The sequence below is a fragment of the Peromyscus maniculatus genome, chromosome 4, assembly GCF_049852395.1.
Source record: "Peromyscus maniculatus bairdii isolate BWxNUB_F1_BW_parent chromosome 4, HU_Pman_BW_mat_3.1, whole genome shotgun sequence".
Taxonomy (NCBI): Eukaryota; Metazoa; Chordata; class Mammalia; order Rodentia; family Cricetidae; genus Peromyscus; species Peromyscus maniculatus.
Genome location: NC_134855.1, coordinates 118,213,560 through 118,232,661, shown reverse-complemented (window position 1 = coordinate 118,232,661; position 19,102 = coordinate 118,213,560). Strand labels below are relative to the sequence as shown.

The window sequence follows — 19,102 nt, the reverse complement described above, 5'->3', positions numbered from 1 at the left end:
GTTTAATCATTTTTGAATCATTGCATCTGTTTATAGTTACTTGATTTATCATTTCAGACATCAATTTTATAGAATTTGATAATTTTACAACTAATTTCCCTTTTTGTTAGTGAAGAACTGAAGCTAAAACTTTTCTGTATGCTTCATTCCTATGTAACCATAGACTGTGGTTGAAAGACTACCGTTCTTCTCTTTTTGGAGAGGGGAATGTGTTGGGTATTGAAACTAGGCCTAAGTTAGGGTTTCTTTTGCTGTGATAAAACACTGTGACCAAAAGCAACTTGTGGCAGAAGGAGTTTATTTTGGCCTACAGTTTTATAGCACAGTCTGTCACTGAAGGAAGTCAGGGCAGGAACTCAAGGCAGGAACCTGGAGGCAGGAGCTGATGCAGAGGGTGATCCAGAGGCTTTGGAGGTGTGCTTTTTACTGACTGGCTCCCCCTGGTTTGCTCACTCTGCTTTCTTAAAACATCCTGACCACCAGCCCAGGGGTGGCATTGTCCACAGTGAGCTGGGCCTCCCAAATCAATCATTAATCAAGGAAATGCCCCTGAGGCTTGCCCATGGACCAGTCTGTCAGGCCATTTTCTCAATTGAGGTTACTTCTTCCCAAATGACTCTATCTTGTGTTAAGTTGCTAAAAAACTAACTAGGACAGTTGATCTCTTTTCAACTTGACACAAACACATCACTTATCAAACTATCCCTTTTTCTTTTTTGTCCCTAAGATGTCATGTTAATATTAATGTGCAGTATAAAACATTCCAACTTTTAAAAGTCCCAGTCTTTAAAATTGAAATACTTTAAAAGTTCATTGTCTTTAAAATAGTTAAAGCCTCTTTTCAAAGTTTTTCTAAAATAAAGTATCTATAAAATTCCTAAGTCTCTTAACTATTGGTAAAATCAAAGCAAAACAAAACAAAACAAAACAAAACAAAACAGACAAACAAACAAACAAACAAAAAAACAAGTTAAATACTTTCTTACTCCAAAAGGGAAAAATCAGGGCACATGAACAATCAAATAAAAATAAAACCAAACTTCTACAGTCGAAATCTCACTGTTAGGCTCTGGGATCCCCTCATGATCAGAGCTCTGGGCTCCAAAGGGCTTCATTTCTCTAGCTCTGCCATCTGCAGCACATACAGCTTGTCTCTTAGGCCACGTAAGGCCAGTTCCACTTCACAGCTGCTGCTGTCCCTGGTGGTGGTCCCATAGTACTGGCGTCTCCAAAATGCTGAAATGTCTGCAAGTAGGGTAAACTTTTACCAGTACCTTTTCCTGGGCTCTCTTCAAGGACTCTGACCTTGCCACATAGTACCAAGCCTTTCATGAGCCACCAGTCTTGGGCGTTCTACTTCATCTGAGTTTGTATCTTCACCAATGGCCTCTCATCAAAGATTCCAGCCCTGCTGCACAGTGCCAAGCTTCAGCTGCTCTTTATGCCTTCAAAACCAGGACCACTTGGGAAACTCTTCACATTACCAAGTTCGGTTGCCAGCACAAGCTACAGCCTTGGCTCCTGATGGACAACAGCTTCTGTGTGCTGACTCTGTGGAAACACTTCCAAAGATTTCAGTGATGCTGGTCTCTTCTTAAGTACAGCTGACTCTTCAGCCCTAGCCGACCAGTATCAGTTGCCCTAGTGAAGCAGAGGTTTCACGTTAAAGGTTTAAGTCTCTTAATGATAGCTGATATTTCAGCTCCAGCTGACCAGAACCATCCAATCATAAAACTCAAAATATCAAACAGCCCCAATGTAGTCTGTAAGGGACTCCCAAAACTTCCCTCTGAAACTTCATAAGCAGAGCTTCAATTCTTGCACTGCTCTCAGCATTTTTATCTTCCAAGTTCTCACAGCAGCCCATTAAGCTCTGAACACTCAATGATTTCCCAGTCCAAAGTTCTAAAATCCTTTTACTATCCTTAAACATGGCCAAGTCTATCATAGTAATACCCCACTTCTGGTACCAATTTTTGTCTTAATTGGGCTTTCTATTTCTGTGATAAAACACTGTGACCAAAAGCATACAGTTCCACATCATAGTCCATTGTCCAAGAAGTCAGCAGGAACTCAGAGCAGGAACCTGGAGGCATAGACTATGGAGGACAGGACTGCTGCTTACTGGCTTGCTTCCCACAGCCTATTGTAGCTTGCTTTCTTAGAGGACCACCAGCCCATATTGGGTATTGCCCATAGTGAGCTAGGCTCTCACATCAATCATCAATCAAGAAAAATGGCCTTACTTTGTTTTTTAATGTGCGTGTGTAGTGTGTGTGTGTGTGTGTGTGTGTGTGTGTGTGTGTGTGTGTGTGTGTGTGTTGAGTGCCAAGTGCTTGTACATACATGTGGAGGTCAGAATGCAACCTCAGGTGTTTTCCTCTAATGCTCTCCACTCTATGTTTTGAGACAGGGTCTGTCACTTATTCTGGCTCACTGAGGATAGAGGATCTTAGTCTCTGCATGCTAGGATTAGAGGGCAAATATGGCAAGTTATGTTACACTTGGCTTCATTTTGTGGCATCAGAGATTTACTTTTAATTATGTGTGTCTATATGTTCATGTGAGTGCAGGTGTCCATGGCTGTGATCTACCTAATATGATTTCTGGTAGTTGAACTCAGGTCCTCTGGAAGAGTACAGTGTGCCATGTGCCATCTTTCCAGCCTCCACATCTTTTTTCTTTTCTTTTTTTTTTTTTTTTTAATGCCGGTGCTGAAGATCTGAACTTCTGTCTTAATGCTTGGGCAGTGAACACTTTATCCCTTGAACCATCTCCCCGATCCCAGAATACTGCCCTTTGATTTTAAGTTTTTGTGTGTCGAAAACAAACAACACCAAAAAAACAGGTAGTGGTGCATTCCTTTAATTCCTTCACTAGGGAGGCAGAGATAAGCAGATCTCTGTGAGTTCGAGGCTAGCCTGGTCTACATAGTGAGTTCTAGGACAGCCAGAACTGCATAGTGAGACCCTATCTTTTAAAAAAAAAAAAAAAAAAAAGTTTTTCTGTGTCTCTTAAATTCAGTCTTAATTCAGAATCTGGGAAAGAATGAAGAAATGCAGCACATAATTTTTAAGGTCTCAAGAACGTCATATAAATCTTGCTTCAAAATTGTGCAAAACACTGTTCAAAAATTTCCTGTTATTTCCCTGTCTGTCTTCTGTCAAGTTTTTATGAGAACTTCAATGAAGGATCATATGTCACTATAGAAAACAACTTTAAATTGTGAACTTCCTGATTGACAAAAATTCTTTGGTCATTTCTACTGCTAAGGAGTATTTATTGGCAATAATTTTCACTTCATATCTAGGCTCTTGCATGATCTGTACATTTCCTGACAGTTCATAACATCCTATTTCTTGGCACAGGGCATCAACACTGTACAGTGCACCAAGCTTCTTACAGAATTCAGAGTGGGAAATACATTTATACTTTCCTCTTCTGGCATATATGTAGAAGTCAACGACATTTTGTAGTAGGCTAGAAATCTTTTTAATAAAAGCAAATATAGTTAGTAGAGGATTAAAAAGTAGCTCTCCCATCCTCATTATGACTATGTCATGAAAGAACGATGGTGTAAATACTATAATTCCATGATCTGGTAAGTTCTATTTGAGTGATATTTCCATATTATTGTCAACATGGTTAAAAGGTATAATGACTTAGGTTGAAGGGAAGTGTAAGTGGCTGCCAACTCTGGCAATGTTGGGGAAATAGCTGTATTTGTCTTTTTATTGTACCTCATGTGGAAAGAACAGTTTCAGGTACTGTGTGTGCTAACTTCCTTCTGGACATCATAATGAATCCAACTAAAACATTTTAAAACTATTTCAGATGTGCAAGTCTGGAAGCCAGTATTTTAGTTTAAAGATTTCTGTTGTGCTTGACAAGTAACTCTTTGTACTGTTGCTCCGTGCCTTTTAGTTAAAAATTTGGAAAAAACTGCCCTGATGTCATTTTTCTGCATAATTATATTGTGTTTGTTTGAAAATTAGGCAGATTAATAATGAAAAGGTAAGTATAATGATTTTTGTTAAAATATTTTAAATAATTAAAATATGATTATATTTTTGACAGACTATGCCAGATTAACAAATGTTCTAATGAACAAATATCAACATTTATTCCATTTTTTTCTGACATTTTCAAAAGATCTTACATAGTTTAGGACCGTAAGAATTTTCCTAGTGCATATGCTGTTGTTTCCAGCCAAAGTATGTTGTCTTTTGTACAGTTGGACCGTTTTAACAAATGAACTGTCACTAATATTAAACCTTAGTATTCACAGAGTGTGATGCAAACAAATGTTCTCTCAACTTATATCCAGGACATCTAAGATATTACTTTAACACATGTTTAAGTAAGCACTCTAACTATTTGGCTGGATACAATTCCGGGCTGTCTAGTTGAGTAATTTCCTCAGGCATTCCAACTTTGATCAACCACAGCAAGAACTCTTAGCATGTCTGTAAGGCAGCCAGGGCATCTGCAAGTATGTCTTGAGAAAGAGAGGGAAGAGAGAACGCCAAAAGGAAAGACTACTCTGTCTTTAGGAGTTATGGAATGAAGATGGAAAGTTTTCTTATTTTGTTAGGAACCCTTCTCAACAATAGAGTATCTTCTTTCAAAGTATGCAGTGATTAGTACTAATGAATGAAAAAGACTTCAGTTGGGCCTAATAAAAATATTTTCTGGCATCTACCATAAATGTTGAAATCAATCATTTAGTGGTATTGGTTGATAAAAAATGATGCTTGCTATTGAAATCAACCATTTATGGATATTGGTTGATAAACAATGATGTTTACTATTTAAATCAACCATTTATAAGTATTGGTTGATAAGCAATGACGTTTGCTATTGAAATCAACCATTTATAGGTATTAATTGATAAACAATGATGTTTGCTATCTGGGTCATTTGGAATCCAATGGAGCCAGTGATTTAATCCCTTGTAAAACTCTGTTAAAGATTTCTGTAAAGTATCCCATTTCTTCCCCATATGATATTTTCTGTTCTGTTCAATAAATGCAGAGTGAAAAAAAAATGTTTTCTGGCTAACTCTGGTGACTTATCAAAGTCCATTAATTTTTTTTTTTTTTTTTTTTTTTTTTGGTTTTTTGAGACAGGGTTTCTCGGTGTAGCTTTGCGCCTTTCCTGGTACTCACTTTGGAGACCAGGCTGGCCTCGAACTCATAGAGATCCGCCTGCCTCTGCCTCCCGAGTGCTGGGATTAAAGGCGTGCGCCACCACTGCCCAAAGTCCATTAATTTTTTAAAGAGCTATGTACTCTTTAAAATTGTAATAGTTTGCTAACATTTCAAACTCACTTAGTATGTACCTTAGTAAAGTGTGTCTTCATTATTTCTAATTGGCTAGTTTTTTTTTTTTTTTTTTAGGATTGTTGATATAACTGAATATTCATGAATATCTTAAAAAACAGAATAACTGAGAACAGGCATCATAGGACTTCCTCAGGTGTCTTTTTTACATGCAGTAAAGCTATTTGCTCTTCTGACATTGTTGTCTGTAGTCCTGTAATAATAGATAGGCATTAATTAGTTTCAGTTCTTCAGTTTTTCGTTCTGTTCCTTCCCCCTCCCTTTGGTGCTAGGGACTAAACACAAGGTGTATTAGTGTATAGTAGGCAAGTAAATATCACTGAACTATATTCCTACCTTAATTCGTTTCAGTTCTAAAAATCTTGCATTTGGGTTCAGTTTGTATTAACATTTATGGGAAGTTCATATTCTTCTTGTGACTTCCATTTGTAGATTTATATCATTGCCTACTTTCTCAGTTATTTATCATGGAAAGGAAGGTTAACACAGTTAAATAAAATTTATTGAAAGTAAAAGTTTTGTCATATTTTCACTTAATGTTTGTTTAGAATTGAGGAAAGGACAGTAAAATTTGCAGACTTGCACCCATAAAGTCTACCTCCTGTATCCTAAATAATATGCAGAGAAATGGTAAATTGGCAAGCTGAAGAGAAGATGGAGGGCAAGAAGTTCAGTGTAGGAGTATAAGCAGACATCTGAGTTGATCACTGCATTAGCCTTTTCCCATTGTAAGGAAATAGTAGAAACTGAACTTCTTAGAGAAAGTAGTGAACTCAAGTATTTAGAAGTTCAGTAGTATGGTACTTACTGTTCTTGCAGAAGACCCATATTGGGTTCCTATCACCATCATGACAGCTTATAACACCTGTAACTGCAGATCAAGGGGATCTGATGTCCCCTTCTGGATTACATGCATATGCATACACATAGGCAGAGCAATCATACACATTAACTAAATCTTTAAAAATGTGAAACTTGTTGTCAACATTTAAACATTAAGAGAATCATATATATTTATATGGATTTATAACTTCTATTTAAAAAAGAAAATGGAAATCTTGCCAAATGGAGTGTGCCTTTTTCAGGGCTACAGTCTGCCAGAGCTGAAAGACAGCTGGCTCTTGAGTTTAGAGCTTTTGAGTGTGGCTAACACTATTTCACTTTAAGGTATAGCTGAAAATAATGAAAATAATCTTGGATTAAAATGTCAAGTTTACCTTGTTATAAGGGCTAAGAAAATGAATTGATAGTTTGACAGTAGTTCATTGCTCTTAGGGGCTGAAAATTGTTATAAAAAGAATTTCTATCAAAACTTAAGTAGCTTATTACTTTTGAAACAAATTCTAAGTCAAACTAATAACTTTTCAAAAACACCAGTTGCAGCAGCTTGAACCATTTCCCAAACATCTCCATAGAGTTTTGAAGCTGCAGCTAAAACAGATCAAAGTACTTGGAGCTCCAGATAAGCTTGAACCAAATTCTTGATTCACTTGGAGTCTCTGGAGCAAAGTACTGTGCTGAGTGTTTGTGGTGAAAACCATGAGTCCAAACACGTTGCCTTCATTTCCATCTTTGTTTTGCTAACCTCCTCTACAGAATATTTAGCTTCCCACCATTTATCCTATCTTTATTCCATTACTCAATAGAAAACATGTTAGTACTTCATGTAGTATTTGTGACTATGTCACTAATGATTGTCTAGAAAACTTTTATGTACCTACCGGTCATTCTCATTTCAGTCTTTGTTCTGATTCACATCTTTCTCTACTGTAGGTAGGTTGAATCTTGCTACCTTAGTGATCACCTTTGCAGTGTTTCATAGTTGTTGTGTAGCTGTTTACTTCTTATTTCCTATGTGCTAATGTTGATAGACTACAAACTTCCTGAAAATGGGCTTCACAGAGAGAGTGAAGTGAAGCAGCCTAGGGAGTCATTGAAATGAGTTTCTCAAAGTGAGGACATGGTCCAGCTATGACAGGGTCATGTATAGTGGCTTATTTAAAAAAAAAAGAACATTAAATTTAACTCATATGTTTCAAATGAGACTCTTTGGAGAATTGAGAATTTCACTTAATGATTCTTTTATTTTGAGCAGACAGACTGATTGGATCCACAGTTTTAACAGTCTTAAAAAACTTTAGTTGTTTTATTCTAAGAAATTTGCATTGTGGTTTTAAAGCTGTTTATTGAGTATAGTATATATGCTAGAAAGTAAGCACATTTATTGTTTATGGATAACTGGTAATTTTTCATAGTGAACACAGCCCTGTGTCTGTAGCACCTGGACCAGGAAACACAACGTTTCTGCCCCTCTAGAAGGTCTCAGTGACACTAGGGTAACAATATTTTGTGAATTATAAAACTTGATATATGTAGAATCATTGAATATATGTACTTTTGTATCTCCTTTTGTATGTTTAATAGAGGTGGAAGTCATATGACAATTTGAAAAACTAAAATCAGTATGTTCACAGTGCTTTGTAGACCATTTTCTATCTTGTTCCAAATATTTTTATTTCTGTAAAGAATCCTCATACACCTTAGGCAGTTACTCTTTATTTGCTTGTCTTCTATCAGATGGCGACTCATGGTCTGTTGTTTCTCTCTATGGATGTATCTGTTCTGGATAATTCATATAACTTAAATCATACCTTTTGTGCCTCCCCCCCCTCCCCACTTAAGTTCAACACCTTTGAGGCACTTCCATATTGCAGCATCTGTCAGTACTCCATTCCTCTTTCTGGAGGCCTAGTCAGCATTGTTCTTGTACATACTACAGCACTTTTGCCCACTCATCCATTGATGACTATGGGGCTGTTTCTACCTGTAGGCTATTGTAGACACCCTTGCTGGGAATAGCCCTGCAAAAATATTGAATATTGATTTTAGTTTCTTTGTATATTCACCTATAGGTAGACTTTCTGGGTTACATGTTAATTGTATGTTGAACTTTTTGTGGATCTATTAAACTGTTTTCCATAACTACAGAATGAATCGTTTTCCATTGCAGTAATAATGTATGAGAATTGCCTTACATCCATGTTGTTATTTTTTTTCTTTTTTTCCCTTTGTCACTAAGGCTGTTCTTGTGGATGACAATTGTGTCTTAGTTAGGTTTTCTATTGCTGTAAAGAGACACCTTGAGCCGGGCGTTGGTGGCGCACGCCTTTAATCCCAGCACTCGGGAGGCAGAGGCAGGCGGATCTCTGTGAGTTCGAGGCCAGCCTGGGCTACCAAGTGAGCTCCAGGAAAGGCGCAAAGCTACACAGAGAAACCCTGTCTCGAAAAACCAAAAAAAAAAAAAAAAAAAAAAAAAAAAAAAAAGAGACACCTTGAGCATGGCAAATCTTATAAAGGAAAACATTTATTTGGAGTGGCTTGCTTATAGTTCAGAGGTTTAGTCCATTGTTGTCACGTCAGGAAGCAAGGCAACACGCAGACAGACATGGTGCTGGAGAAGGATCTGAGAGTTAATACATCTTGATCCAAAGGCAACAGGAAGTGAACTGAGATACTGGGTGTGGCTTGAGCATATATGAGACCTCAAAGCCCACCTCCACAGTGACACACTTCCTCCAACAAAGCCACACCTCCTAATAATACCACTTCCTATGAGCTTATGGGGACCAATATATGACCAATTATATTCAAACTACTACAGTACCTTATCATTGTTTCTTTATTTCCCTATAGAAATGATATTCAGCCTATTTTTATGTGTTTGTAGCTATTCAACTCTGCCCCTGTCTTTGGGGAAAAATACCTGTTGATGTTGCTTCATGTCTTTTGCCCATTTAAATTTTTCTTTTCTGATCATTCACAGTTGTAGAAGGGCTGTATATATTCTGGTTATTAGATTACTTAAAAATTTAAATTACCTTTTTCTTTATTTTGTGTGTTGGGACACATGTGCCATGGCATCTGTAGGTCAGAGGACTGCTTGTGGGAGACAGTTCTCTCCTTACACCCTGTGGATCCAGTGATTGAACTCTGGTTGTCAGACATGATGTCAGGCATCTTTACCTACTGAGCCATCTTGCTGGCTCTTGGATATTGACTTATATTGTAAATTTAAGTCTGAAATAAGTCAGAAGAAACAAAATAAAAACTAAGCTATGGACACCTTTGTGGTTTGCTTGTCTCTCCTGTTTAGCTTTCTGATCATGAACTATCTTCTATTTAGATTTGTAGTTTTATATTTACTATTGTCTAATATGCCATCCAATTTATTGTTAGTCTACATAGCCATGATTTTTGACTCTTTGTAGTTGCAGATCAAAAACATTCCAACTAAAGTTTGCATCTGTACTAAATATTTATAGCTTTTTTTGTCATTCCTTAAATGGTACAGTGTAACAACTATATTATATTAGTTATGTAGCCAAATTGGCTTTGAACTCATGGAGATTTTTCTACCTCACCTTCCTGAGTGCTAAAATTGTAGGTCTGGGCCATTATCCTTGACATTATTTTTGAGACAGTTCACTGTGTAACTGAGTCTTGGCTTTTTTCTTCCCCTTTTCCATATATATATTTAAAGTGTTTGAGTATTTGCCTGCATGTGTATATGTGCGTGACTGGTGCCCTCGGAGGCTAGAAGATAGTGTGGGATTCCCTGGAACTGGAGTTACAGATGGTTTGTGAACCGCCATGAGAGTGCTAGGAACTCAACCCAGGTCCTCTGCAAGAGCATCAATTTCTCTTAATTGCTGAGCTTTTTCTCCAGCCCTCTCAGTCTGGCTTTGGATATGTGTGTCCCTCCTATCTCAGCCTTCTGAGTATTGCAAGCAGGAGCCAACAAGTCTTAACAAATATGTGTTATTCAAGGTTCATAAACTTTTTCTTTTTCTTAATAATACTAGGTGATACTGGGGATTGAACCCAAGATCTCATGCATGCTAGGCAAATATTTTACCACCGAACTACATCTTCAGTCTCAATGCCACTTTATATAAGGGTTTAGTGTGGTGGGGGTGTTTTGAAACTTATCCTCTTCAGATACCAGAGGACATCTGTATTTCATTCTGTTCCTTGCTTTGCCAACTTCTTCCCTTTCTTGGTACTGGATATGGAACCCAGGGCCTTGACAGTGTTAAGCATATGCTCTGCTACTGAAGGCATCTGCTTCCTATAGCTGGAATTGAGGCTACTTGTTGGGAAGAATATATTCTGTTTTGTGTATTACTATAAACCCTATGATTTATCTCACTATTTTGCAAACTTTGCCCAAAAAACCAAATGAGCTTTCTCCCTATTTTTGATGGTCTGTAAACTTGTAATGGTTTTTAGTTTTTAAGATGATTGAAACGAAATCAAAAGGAAACTGATATTTTATGATACTAGAAAATTATATGAGATTCAAATTTCAGGGTACAAAATGCAACTTCTTTGGGACGCAGCCATGCTCACTCACTTGTGTATTTTTTCTGGCTGCTTGTGTACCTCAGGGGCAGAGCTGAGTAGCTGAAGCATTGTGTGGTCCACAAATTTGAATCATTTAATATATCTGGCCCTTTACAGGAAAAAAATTGCCTGGCAATAGATATCCAATAAATATTTGTTGAATAAATGAATCCTAATGTATACTACTACAAAGGAATTTAAAATAGGGAAACTTTCAATTATTTAGTTCTTAGGAATTTGAGCTAAAGTGGTTGTTAAATATGTCCCCAAGTGTGTGTGTGTGTGTGTATGTGTGTGTGTGTTGATTGTTTTTTGTCAGTGACTCAGTTTCATTAGCCACCCTTCATCCTGTAGGATGAACCATGAACCAATAAAGAAATAATAGGGAGTTAATAATTCTTGGAACAGTCTTGGCTAAGATAGGCATACTGCATATTTTTTTTTTAAGTTTTTGTCTGTCTCCCTGCCCCCTCTCTTGGGATGGGTTCTGATTATGTAGCACAGGCTCGTCTGAGGCTGCATTTTTCTTATTTTAATTTGAAAAAAGTTGTGATGGAAAATGCACCCTGTATTTATTACCTTTTTTTTTTTTCTATCCTGGGATCAAATTCAGGGTCATGCACACACTAGGTAAATTCTATGCCACTGAGCTATATTTACATACCCTATTACTCTTACTTAGAAAGATTCATGAGTGTTTGTTTTAAGACTGTGTCCCACTTGTTACTTTAAGATGAATAAAGCTACTTGGCTGTCAATGGAGGCAGTAATTAAAAGAATTTCAATGGAATACTTATGTATGGGTAAAAATTATATATTCCCCCATGTTTCATTAATTTTAAACTGTGCTTGTTGAATTTACACTTGAGATAGAGTGTGAACACTAATGTGTTAGTGATCTATCAATGGACATTTGACATACTTTAATAGGAATATTGGTGATTGGACAGATAGGACCATTTTATATAAAATAATTTTATATTGTACTAGTTTGGTTTTCATATATTTGAAAACTTAATTGTTTGTATCTGTAAGAGTTGTTTATAGAGGTTACATAATAAATCCCCCAAGGTACAGTAAACCCTGTAGCTGTATAAACTCCTTATTTTGTGCTTTTATCAAAAGACACTAAGTAGTAGGTAGTGCAGCTTTTAGTTTTAAGTGAAAAAGTAGTGTTGCAGCTTTTTGCCTTGGCTGGATGCTGCCTGCTTTTACTGTAGGAAAAGCTTCCCTGTCATGGTAGAAGAGTAGAGCCTGGCTTGCCACTTCTTTCATCCTTTCCTTCAAAGGGACATTTCTAGTTGAAGTCTTTTTTTTTTTTCCCCTGGAATTTCTCTGTAGGAATGTCACATAAGAATTAGTGTCTAGCTGGCTTATGGCGTGATAGTTCACAGTCATCATTATTCTGCTTTACTTGGTTATGATCAGCTGCTATTTAGTCATCTTATAAATATTTACCATGTGTGAATGAAACATTGATTTAGACTCTGGGATATAACACCTAAAAAGACAAAGGGGCTTATGCTCTGTGGGACGAATTAATAACAGAAATTAAGATGTAAGCTGAGTGTAGTGATGCATACTGTCTTAGTTAAGTTTGTCTTAGATAGGGTTACTATTGCTGTTATGAAACACCATGAAACTTGGGGAGGAAAGGGTTTATTTGACTTGTACTTCCTTATCTGTTCATCACTGAAGGAAGTCAGGACAGGAACTCAAACATGACAGCTACTTGGAGGCAGGAGCTGATGCAGAGACCACAGAAGGGTGCTGCTCACTGACTTGGTCCCTATAACTTGCTTATCCTGCTTTCTCCCAGAACCAGCTACTCTGGAATGGTGCCACCAGAACGGGCTGGGCTATTTCCCATTAATTACTAGTTAAGAAAATGCCTAAAGGCTTGTCTACAGCCCTATCTTTTTTTTTTTCTTATTAAAGATTTATTTATTTATTTGTTATGTATACAGCATGTATGACTGCAGGCCAGAAGAGGGCACCAGATCTCATTACAGATGGTTGTGAGCCACGATGTGGTTGCTGGGAGTTGAACTCAGGACCTCTGGAAGAGCAGGCAGTGCTCTTAACCACTGAGCCATCTCTCCAGTCCATATAGCCCTATCTTATGGTGACATTTTCTCAACTGAGGCTCCCTCTTTTCCTATGACTGGGGTTAATAGTTGTGAACCACCATGTTAGTGTTAGGCTTCTAACCTGAGTATTCAGCAAGAGGAACAAGTATTCTTAACCGCTGAGTCACCACTCCAGAGTCCCTAAACTTATTTTCATTATGGCCCTATTTTAACATTTTCTCACCCTTTGGAGACACGGTCTCATGTAGCTCCAGCTACATGCCCTAACAAACCATTGTTTTGTCCAGGTAACTCATGCTAAAAAGATCATGTTTTCTTTTCCTTTTTTTAAAAAAAAGATACGTAACTTGATTCTTTCTTAGAAATTGAGTTGCTCTTTCTTTCTTTCCTCGCCTACTTGTCTTGCTACAGTTGTCTTGCTGTTGTTGAATAAGAAGTGGCGAGAGTGGATATTCCTGTTGTGTTTTGACTTGAGGGAAATCTAGTCAGTCTTTCCCCTTTTCCCCACTTTTCAGTGTTAGCTTTGGACTTTTTGTAGGTTTCCTTTATCATGGCAAGGATGTTGTTTTCTGTTTCTAGCTTAGTGTTTTTTTTTTTTTTTTTTTGTTTTGTTTTGTTCTCATGAAAGGGTGTTGTAGTTTAAGTACTTTTCCCCTAATGTCTCTTGACATGATTATTTTATTAATGTGGATTATTTTGATTGTTTTTTTTTTCTTCAGATATTAAACCAGCCTTACCTTCTTGCCATCCTTCTTGTTCATGATATAAACACTTGTTCATATTCTGCTGGATTTGATTTGCTTTTGTTTCTTTGATGATTTTGATGTTAGCATCTATAAAGTATATTGGCCTCTAATTTTCTCATAATATTTTTGTCCTTTGTCATCAGAGAAGTACTGATATTGCATGAATCTTAGAAAGTGTTCTCTTACCTGTAGATGTAACCAACCGTCTTATTAAATAAGAAACACAGAACCAATGTAAAAGAGAAAGCCAAGAGGTCAGAGCTCAGAGCTAAAATCTTACCTTTCCTCCTGCGAGCTCCTAGCTTCCCGAAAGAGAGCTATTTCCCGTCTGTCTGTCTTTTTATAGTCTTTTGTTCTGCCTTCTCATTGGTTGTAAATCCAAACATGTGACTGCCTCGTCACTGTCTGTATGTACAGCCCCCCAGGTCTTAAAGGCATGTCTCCAATGCTGGCTGTATCCCTGAACACACAGAGATCTATGGGATTAAAGGCATGCGCCACCACCGCCACACTCTGTCTATGGCTCTAATAGCTCTGACCCCCGGGCAACTTTATTTATTAACACACAATTAAAATCACATTTCAGTACAATTAGAATACCACCACACTTACCTTCTAGGTTTTAGAGGGTTTATGAAGGATTGATATTAATTCTTTTTTACGTCTAATATTATTTAAATTCATTTTTTTGTTTTTTAGGATTCTCCTTTTACAAATGCAGGAATGGGATCTAATCTAAATCTCTTAGGAGAAATTGAGTGTGATGCCAGCATAATGGATGGAAAATCCTTGAATTTTGGAGCAGTTGGAGCACTGAGTGGTATGTGGGCATTATGATATAGTCCTCTTATTTGAAAAACTGAGTCTGTTACCATTCCATACCTTCTGAAGACTTATTCCCATATTTTTAATCATTTTTGTTTGGAAGGATGCTGAAACAATTGTTATTCCTCCTTTACTTAAGTAAGAGCATAAAATCTTAGGTATAAGCAGTTCTAAAGAAAGCCTCCAATACTAGGAATGTAGCTTAGTTGGTAGATTATTTTCCTACCGTGAACAAGGTCCTCACTCTGAATTCCGACACTGGAAAACAACAACAACAAAAAAGCAAACATAACAAAATTAAATAGAGCAATCTATGACCTAGTTTGGTTAGAAGTATACTCCTTTTCTCTAGTCCTAAAAGAGATTATGGACATTTAACACTAATTCAGAATATTCTACTAACTTTCCAATTTGAAATATATTTATAAATAACATTAATACATTTAGGAGATATAAATAAAATTTACTTTCAATTCTAGAAAACTCTCCTTTCTATCCCTCTTCTCCTCCTGGTTATTAACCAGGAAAAAATCTGGGTTATTTATATAGTAGATATGTATTCTGTGAATATGGTTGTTTTTAAAACATGAATGTTATTCTGTGTGCATGATAGGAATGTGAGCACATGTACTGCGTGCCACTGTGTGCATGTGGAGGTTAGAGGACAGCTTTTTTTAAAAAATTTTTAATTTTATTTTTATTTGATAATTAATTTAATTTTACATATCAGCCATGGATTCCCCTCCTCCCACCCCCGCAAGAGGACAACTTGTAAGTGTTGGTTTTTGTTTCCACTTGGCTTAGGAGGGGTCTCTTGTGGTTTCTGTTATATTGCATACTGGAGGCTACCTGCCACAGTAGCTCTGGCCAGTTGTCCCGTTCCTTCCTCACATCTCACCTCAGGAAAGCTGAGATCACACATCCATGCTGCACCGCCCATCTTTTTATGTGTGTTTGGGACATAAATCAGGTCCTCAGCTTTGTATAACAAGCATGTTTTCCTGATGAGCCATGTCATTGGCCCACACACATATATTTTAATGAAACAGAGTTCCCTCCTTTTCTTTTTTCCCCTCTCCCTCTTCCTTCTCTATTCCCTGTTCTTCTTTTGTTTAAAGCAGTCTAATTATGTAGCTCAGGCTGCCCTTGAGCTTTGCACCCAGGCTGGATTAATTTCTTGACACCCCTGCAGTAGCCTGTTAGAATTTTAGGTTTGCAGCACTCTGCCCATTGCTGGAAGTTTTTCGGTTTAAATCAGAGTCTTGTGGCTGTCTTTTTTTTTTTTTTTTTTTTTTTATTTTTGGTTTTTTCGAGACAGGGTTTCTCTGTGTAGCTTTGCGCCTTTCCTGGAATTCACTCTGTAGCCCAGGCTGGCCTCGAACTCACAGAGATCCACCTGGCTCTGCCTCCCAAGCGCTGAGATTAAAGGTGTGGGCCACCACTGCCTGGCTGTAGCTGTCTTTTTACATTAGTACATAAAAGATTTATTTAGTGGTTTACAATTCATTTAAAGATACATTAAGTGTACATAGTTTTATCTGTAGATTTGTGAAATTTCTAAGGTATCCAGACATACACATCTAGATCAAGACATTAAATGCTATCATGTTAGAATTTAGAATACTGAGCTGGAGAGATGGCTCAGTGGTTAAAAGCATATACTGTTCTTGTAGAGGACCCAAGTCCAATCCCCCTAAAACTACCAGCTTATAACCAACTGTAAATCCAAGTTAAGGGGAACTGATGCCTGTGTCCTTCATGAACACCTGTACCCTCCAAACCCATATGATGTGTTTATCTAATTATTCTTTATCAGTAAAATTGGGAGTCAGATATTGGGGTAAGAACCTGAATGATCAGAGAAGCAACAGAGAAGCTGCCAGTGACCTATCTCTTCCATTCCTCCATTCAAAAGGACTGAGACTCTCTAAGCCCTGCCTTACTACTTCCTGTTTCTCTGTCCTCAGTCCTCCAAAACCTCTGTGGTTAATTTTGGTCAGTTGGTGGCTAGTTCTGCACTCTGATTCAAAGCAAGCTTTATTGTCAGAATCCGATCCAAATATCACACATTTCCTGCTTTTTGTCTAAATAAAAAGGGAAGGTTTTAACTCTAACATAGTTAAACTATATACAATAAGAGCAACTATCAGGTAAGAATTATATCCACAATGTCCAGTCCATTTGCATTTGGCAAATTTAGAGAAAATACTGCATTATCTATTCTATGTTGGTTAGTCCAAAGTTTTGTACCTAATTCACTTTTTATCCTAACTTGTATTACCAACCCCAAACTATCTTTTTATGTCTCTGAACCTTATACACTTTACACCTCTTTTATGAGTTTCTTTTCCTAATTTGGTAACAAGGAAAACTGTAGCTATAGTTATCTAGTCTTCAACTCTATCAAAGACCTGGAAGGATATAATATTATCTGAGTAAACAGGAATTGCAGAGCAGACAACTTCCAAACTAAGAAATGACAGAAACAGCTGGTTGCCTGGACAGTCACCCAAGGTTCCTCTGTAACACTGGGGCATCCATCTTTGGCATATAGGCCCAGAATATCTGGTAAACTTTTCTATGAAGCAGGAATTTTGAAGGACTGGTCCTGCCTTGTCTTGGCAAAGTTTGGCAGTTGCTTTCTATTGTGTCCTGCTTGTCCAATTTGGACAGCATACTGTTAGCAGTTATGGCAAAGGCAGTTTCTTGCCCAGTGGCTAATTTTTGCCACAAAGAAAGCAAACTCCATATGGAGTTTTTTCAATGCCCATCATCTTCTCTGAAGTAGATTGTTACTGCCAGGAGCAGACATGTCTCGCTGTCATAAAAAGCCTTATATTATTAAAACATTTTAAATGCCATATTCTGTTGATCTCTGAAGTGTTTAAAATCCACCTATCTGAACTATATCTCTGTCTGACTTTTGAAAACATACCTAACATGACTACAAGTTTGATTGTAATAGGTGACTAACTACCAACCTACATTTTTTAATTATCCTAACTAGTTTGTAGTAATAACTTTCAAGGACTAGAAATTTACGTTACATTGTTAAGTGAGCTACATAGGTACAATACCTTAAATAAGAGTAGAAATATATATATGGTATTTTCTAACAAAAATAAGCTGGGAGGTGGTGGTGCACGCCTTTAATCCCAACATTTGTGAGGCAGAGGCAGATGGATCTCTGTGGGTTTGAGGCCAGCCTGGTCTACACATTGAGTTCCAGGACAGTCAGGACTGTTACACAGAGAAACCTTGTCTTGAAAAAACAAAAACAAAAAAACCTTTAAATTTGAATCAATATAAAAAAAAAATCTTGAGAAGAAATATTTATACAATATAACAAAAATAACCTTAAATTTGTATCAATATACAAAAATCCACACCAATGTAAAATATTTAAGACTAGTAGTTGCTTTTTTAGTTTAATAGTAGATTCAGTAATTTACCCTTTTATCCTATTATTTCTATATCCCTTTTTTTCTTTTCAAAATGAGATCCCTGAATCTAACCTTCCTTGTTCAGCTTTTTTTCTGACCATTACCAATAACAACTTGTACCCAACCCCCCCTAAACGATGACAAATATCTATAACCCAATGAATGACCAAAAACTATCCACTCCACTTCTTGGGAATGTGGGTGTCATGTTCTCTATACTGCTTCCTGCTGTCTAGGGGGGGTGATGGCATCTCTAGGGGACCCTGAGAAAAGTGAGTTAATGGTTGAGTCCTGGGAGAGCGAAATGTATTATTTGTTGCCAGTTTCTGAATAATGGGAAAGTGTAGGTCTTATTTGAAGTCCTTGCTGGAGTAGTGCATGAGGCTGGACCATCTCAGCTAGCTGCCTTAAAATTGTTCTGAGCAGTTTGTAGTCCAAAGCTGATTTTTGGGTGGTTGTTGTCAGCCGAGTGGCATTACCACAATGTAGGTGGGATCGTTGTTGGGGAGCCCCATCATCCTTTTGGAGACTTCAAAGGTCATGGTTCACTGCAGAAAACTTAAATATCTTAAATGTCATATGCAGCAGATCTTGGAGAGGTTGAATAAACCCTGATTTGTTAAGTATATCTTGAGTATACAAACTTAATTTCTAGTTATCTGATTCAGACTCACCCCAAAATCGTGTATAGGAAGCTAGATTAAGCTCTTTTCTAGAATTAGTACTCTATATGACTATTAATATCATAATAGAAAGTTTATATATGTATATATATTAATCTTATGAATTTTGAGATAATATTTATACCTTAAGAAAAATTTTAAAGAGCCAAAATAAAACCAAAGGATTATGAGATTAGCTGCAATAGAACAGTTTCTTTATTTTGGTTTTTCTTTTGTTCCATTCGAGGTATCTCTTCTGACATGAGATAGAGATTTTGAATTTCCCTTTAACAAGCATGCTTGGGTTTAGAGAAGTAGAGAGCCATGCTCCAACTTCAAAGCCAGCTTTAATTTTTAATTTAACTGGGACTACAAAAAGACCATTTGCCTTTTATGTCTGTAGAGAAGAGCAGAAAAACACATTTGGGGAAGATATATGAATATTTTCCCCCCAAGACAGGGTTTCTCTATGTAGCTTTGGTGCCTTCCTGGAACTCACTCTGTAGCCCAGGCTGGCCTTAAACTTACAGAGATCCACCTGGCTCTGCCTCCGAGTGCTGGGATTAAAGGCGTGCACCACCACTGCCTGGT

General features: G+C 37.2%; 1 protein-coding gene across 12 annotated transcripts in view; it reads left to right on the top strand.

The window, feature by feature from the left end:
• The window catches only part of Tasp1 (taspase 1), a 255,934-nt gene that overhangs the window by 32,033 nt on the left and 204,799 nt on the right, over window positions 1-19,102 (top strand). For all 12 annotated transcript variants that reach the window (XR_013050795.1, XR_001579049.3, XR_013050794.1 and 9 more), the window contains one exon: window positions 14,281-14,401. Coding sequence is in view for 7 of the 12 variants with exons in the window: in XM_006983677.4 (XP_006983739.1) it covers window positions 14,281-14,401 (121 nt within the window). In the remaining 5 variants the exon portion in view is untranslated. The remainder of the gene's footprint in view (window positions 1-14,280; window positions 14,402-19,102) is intronic.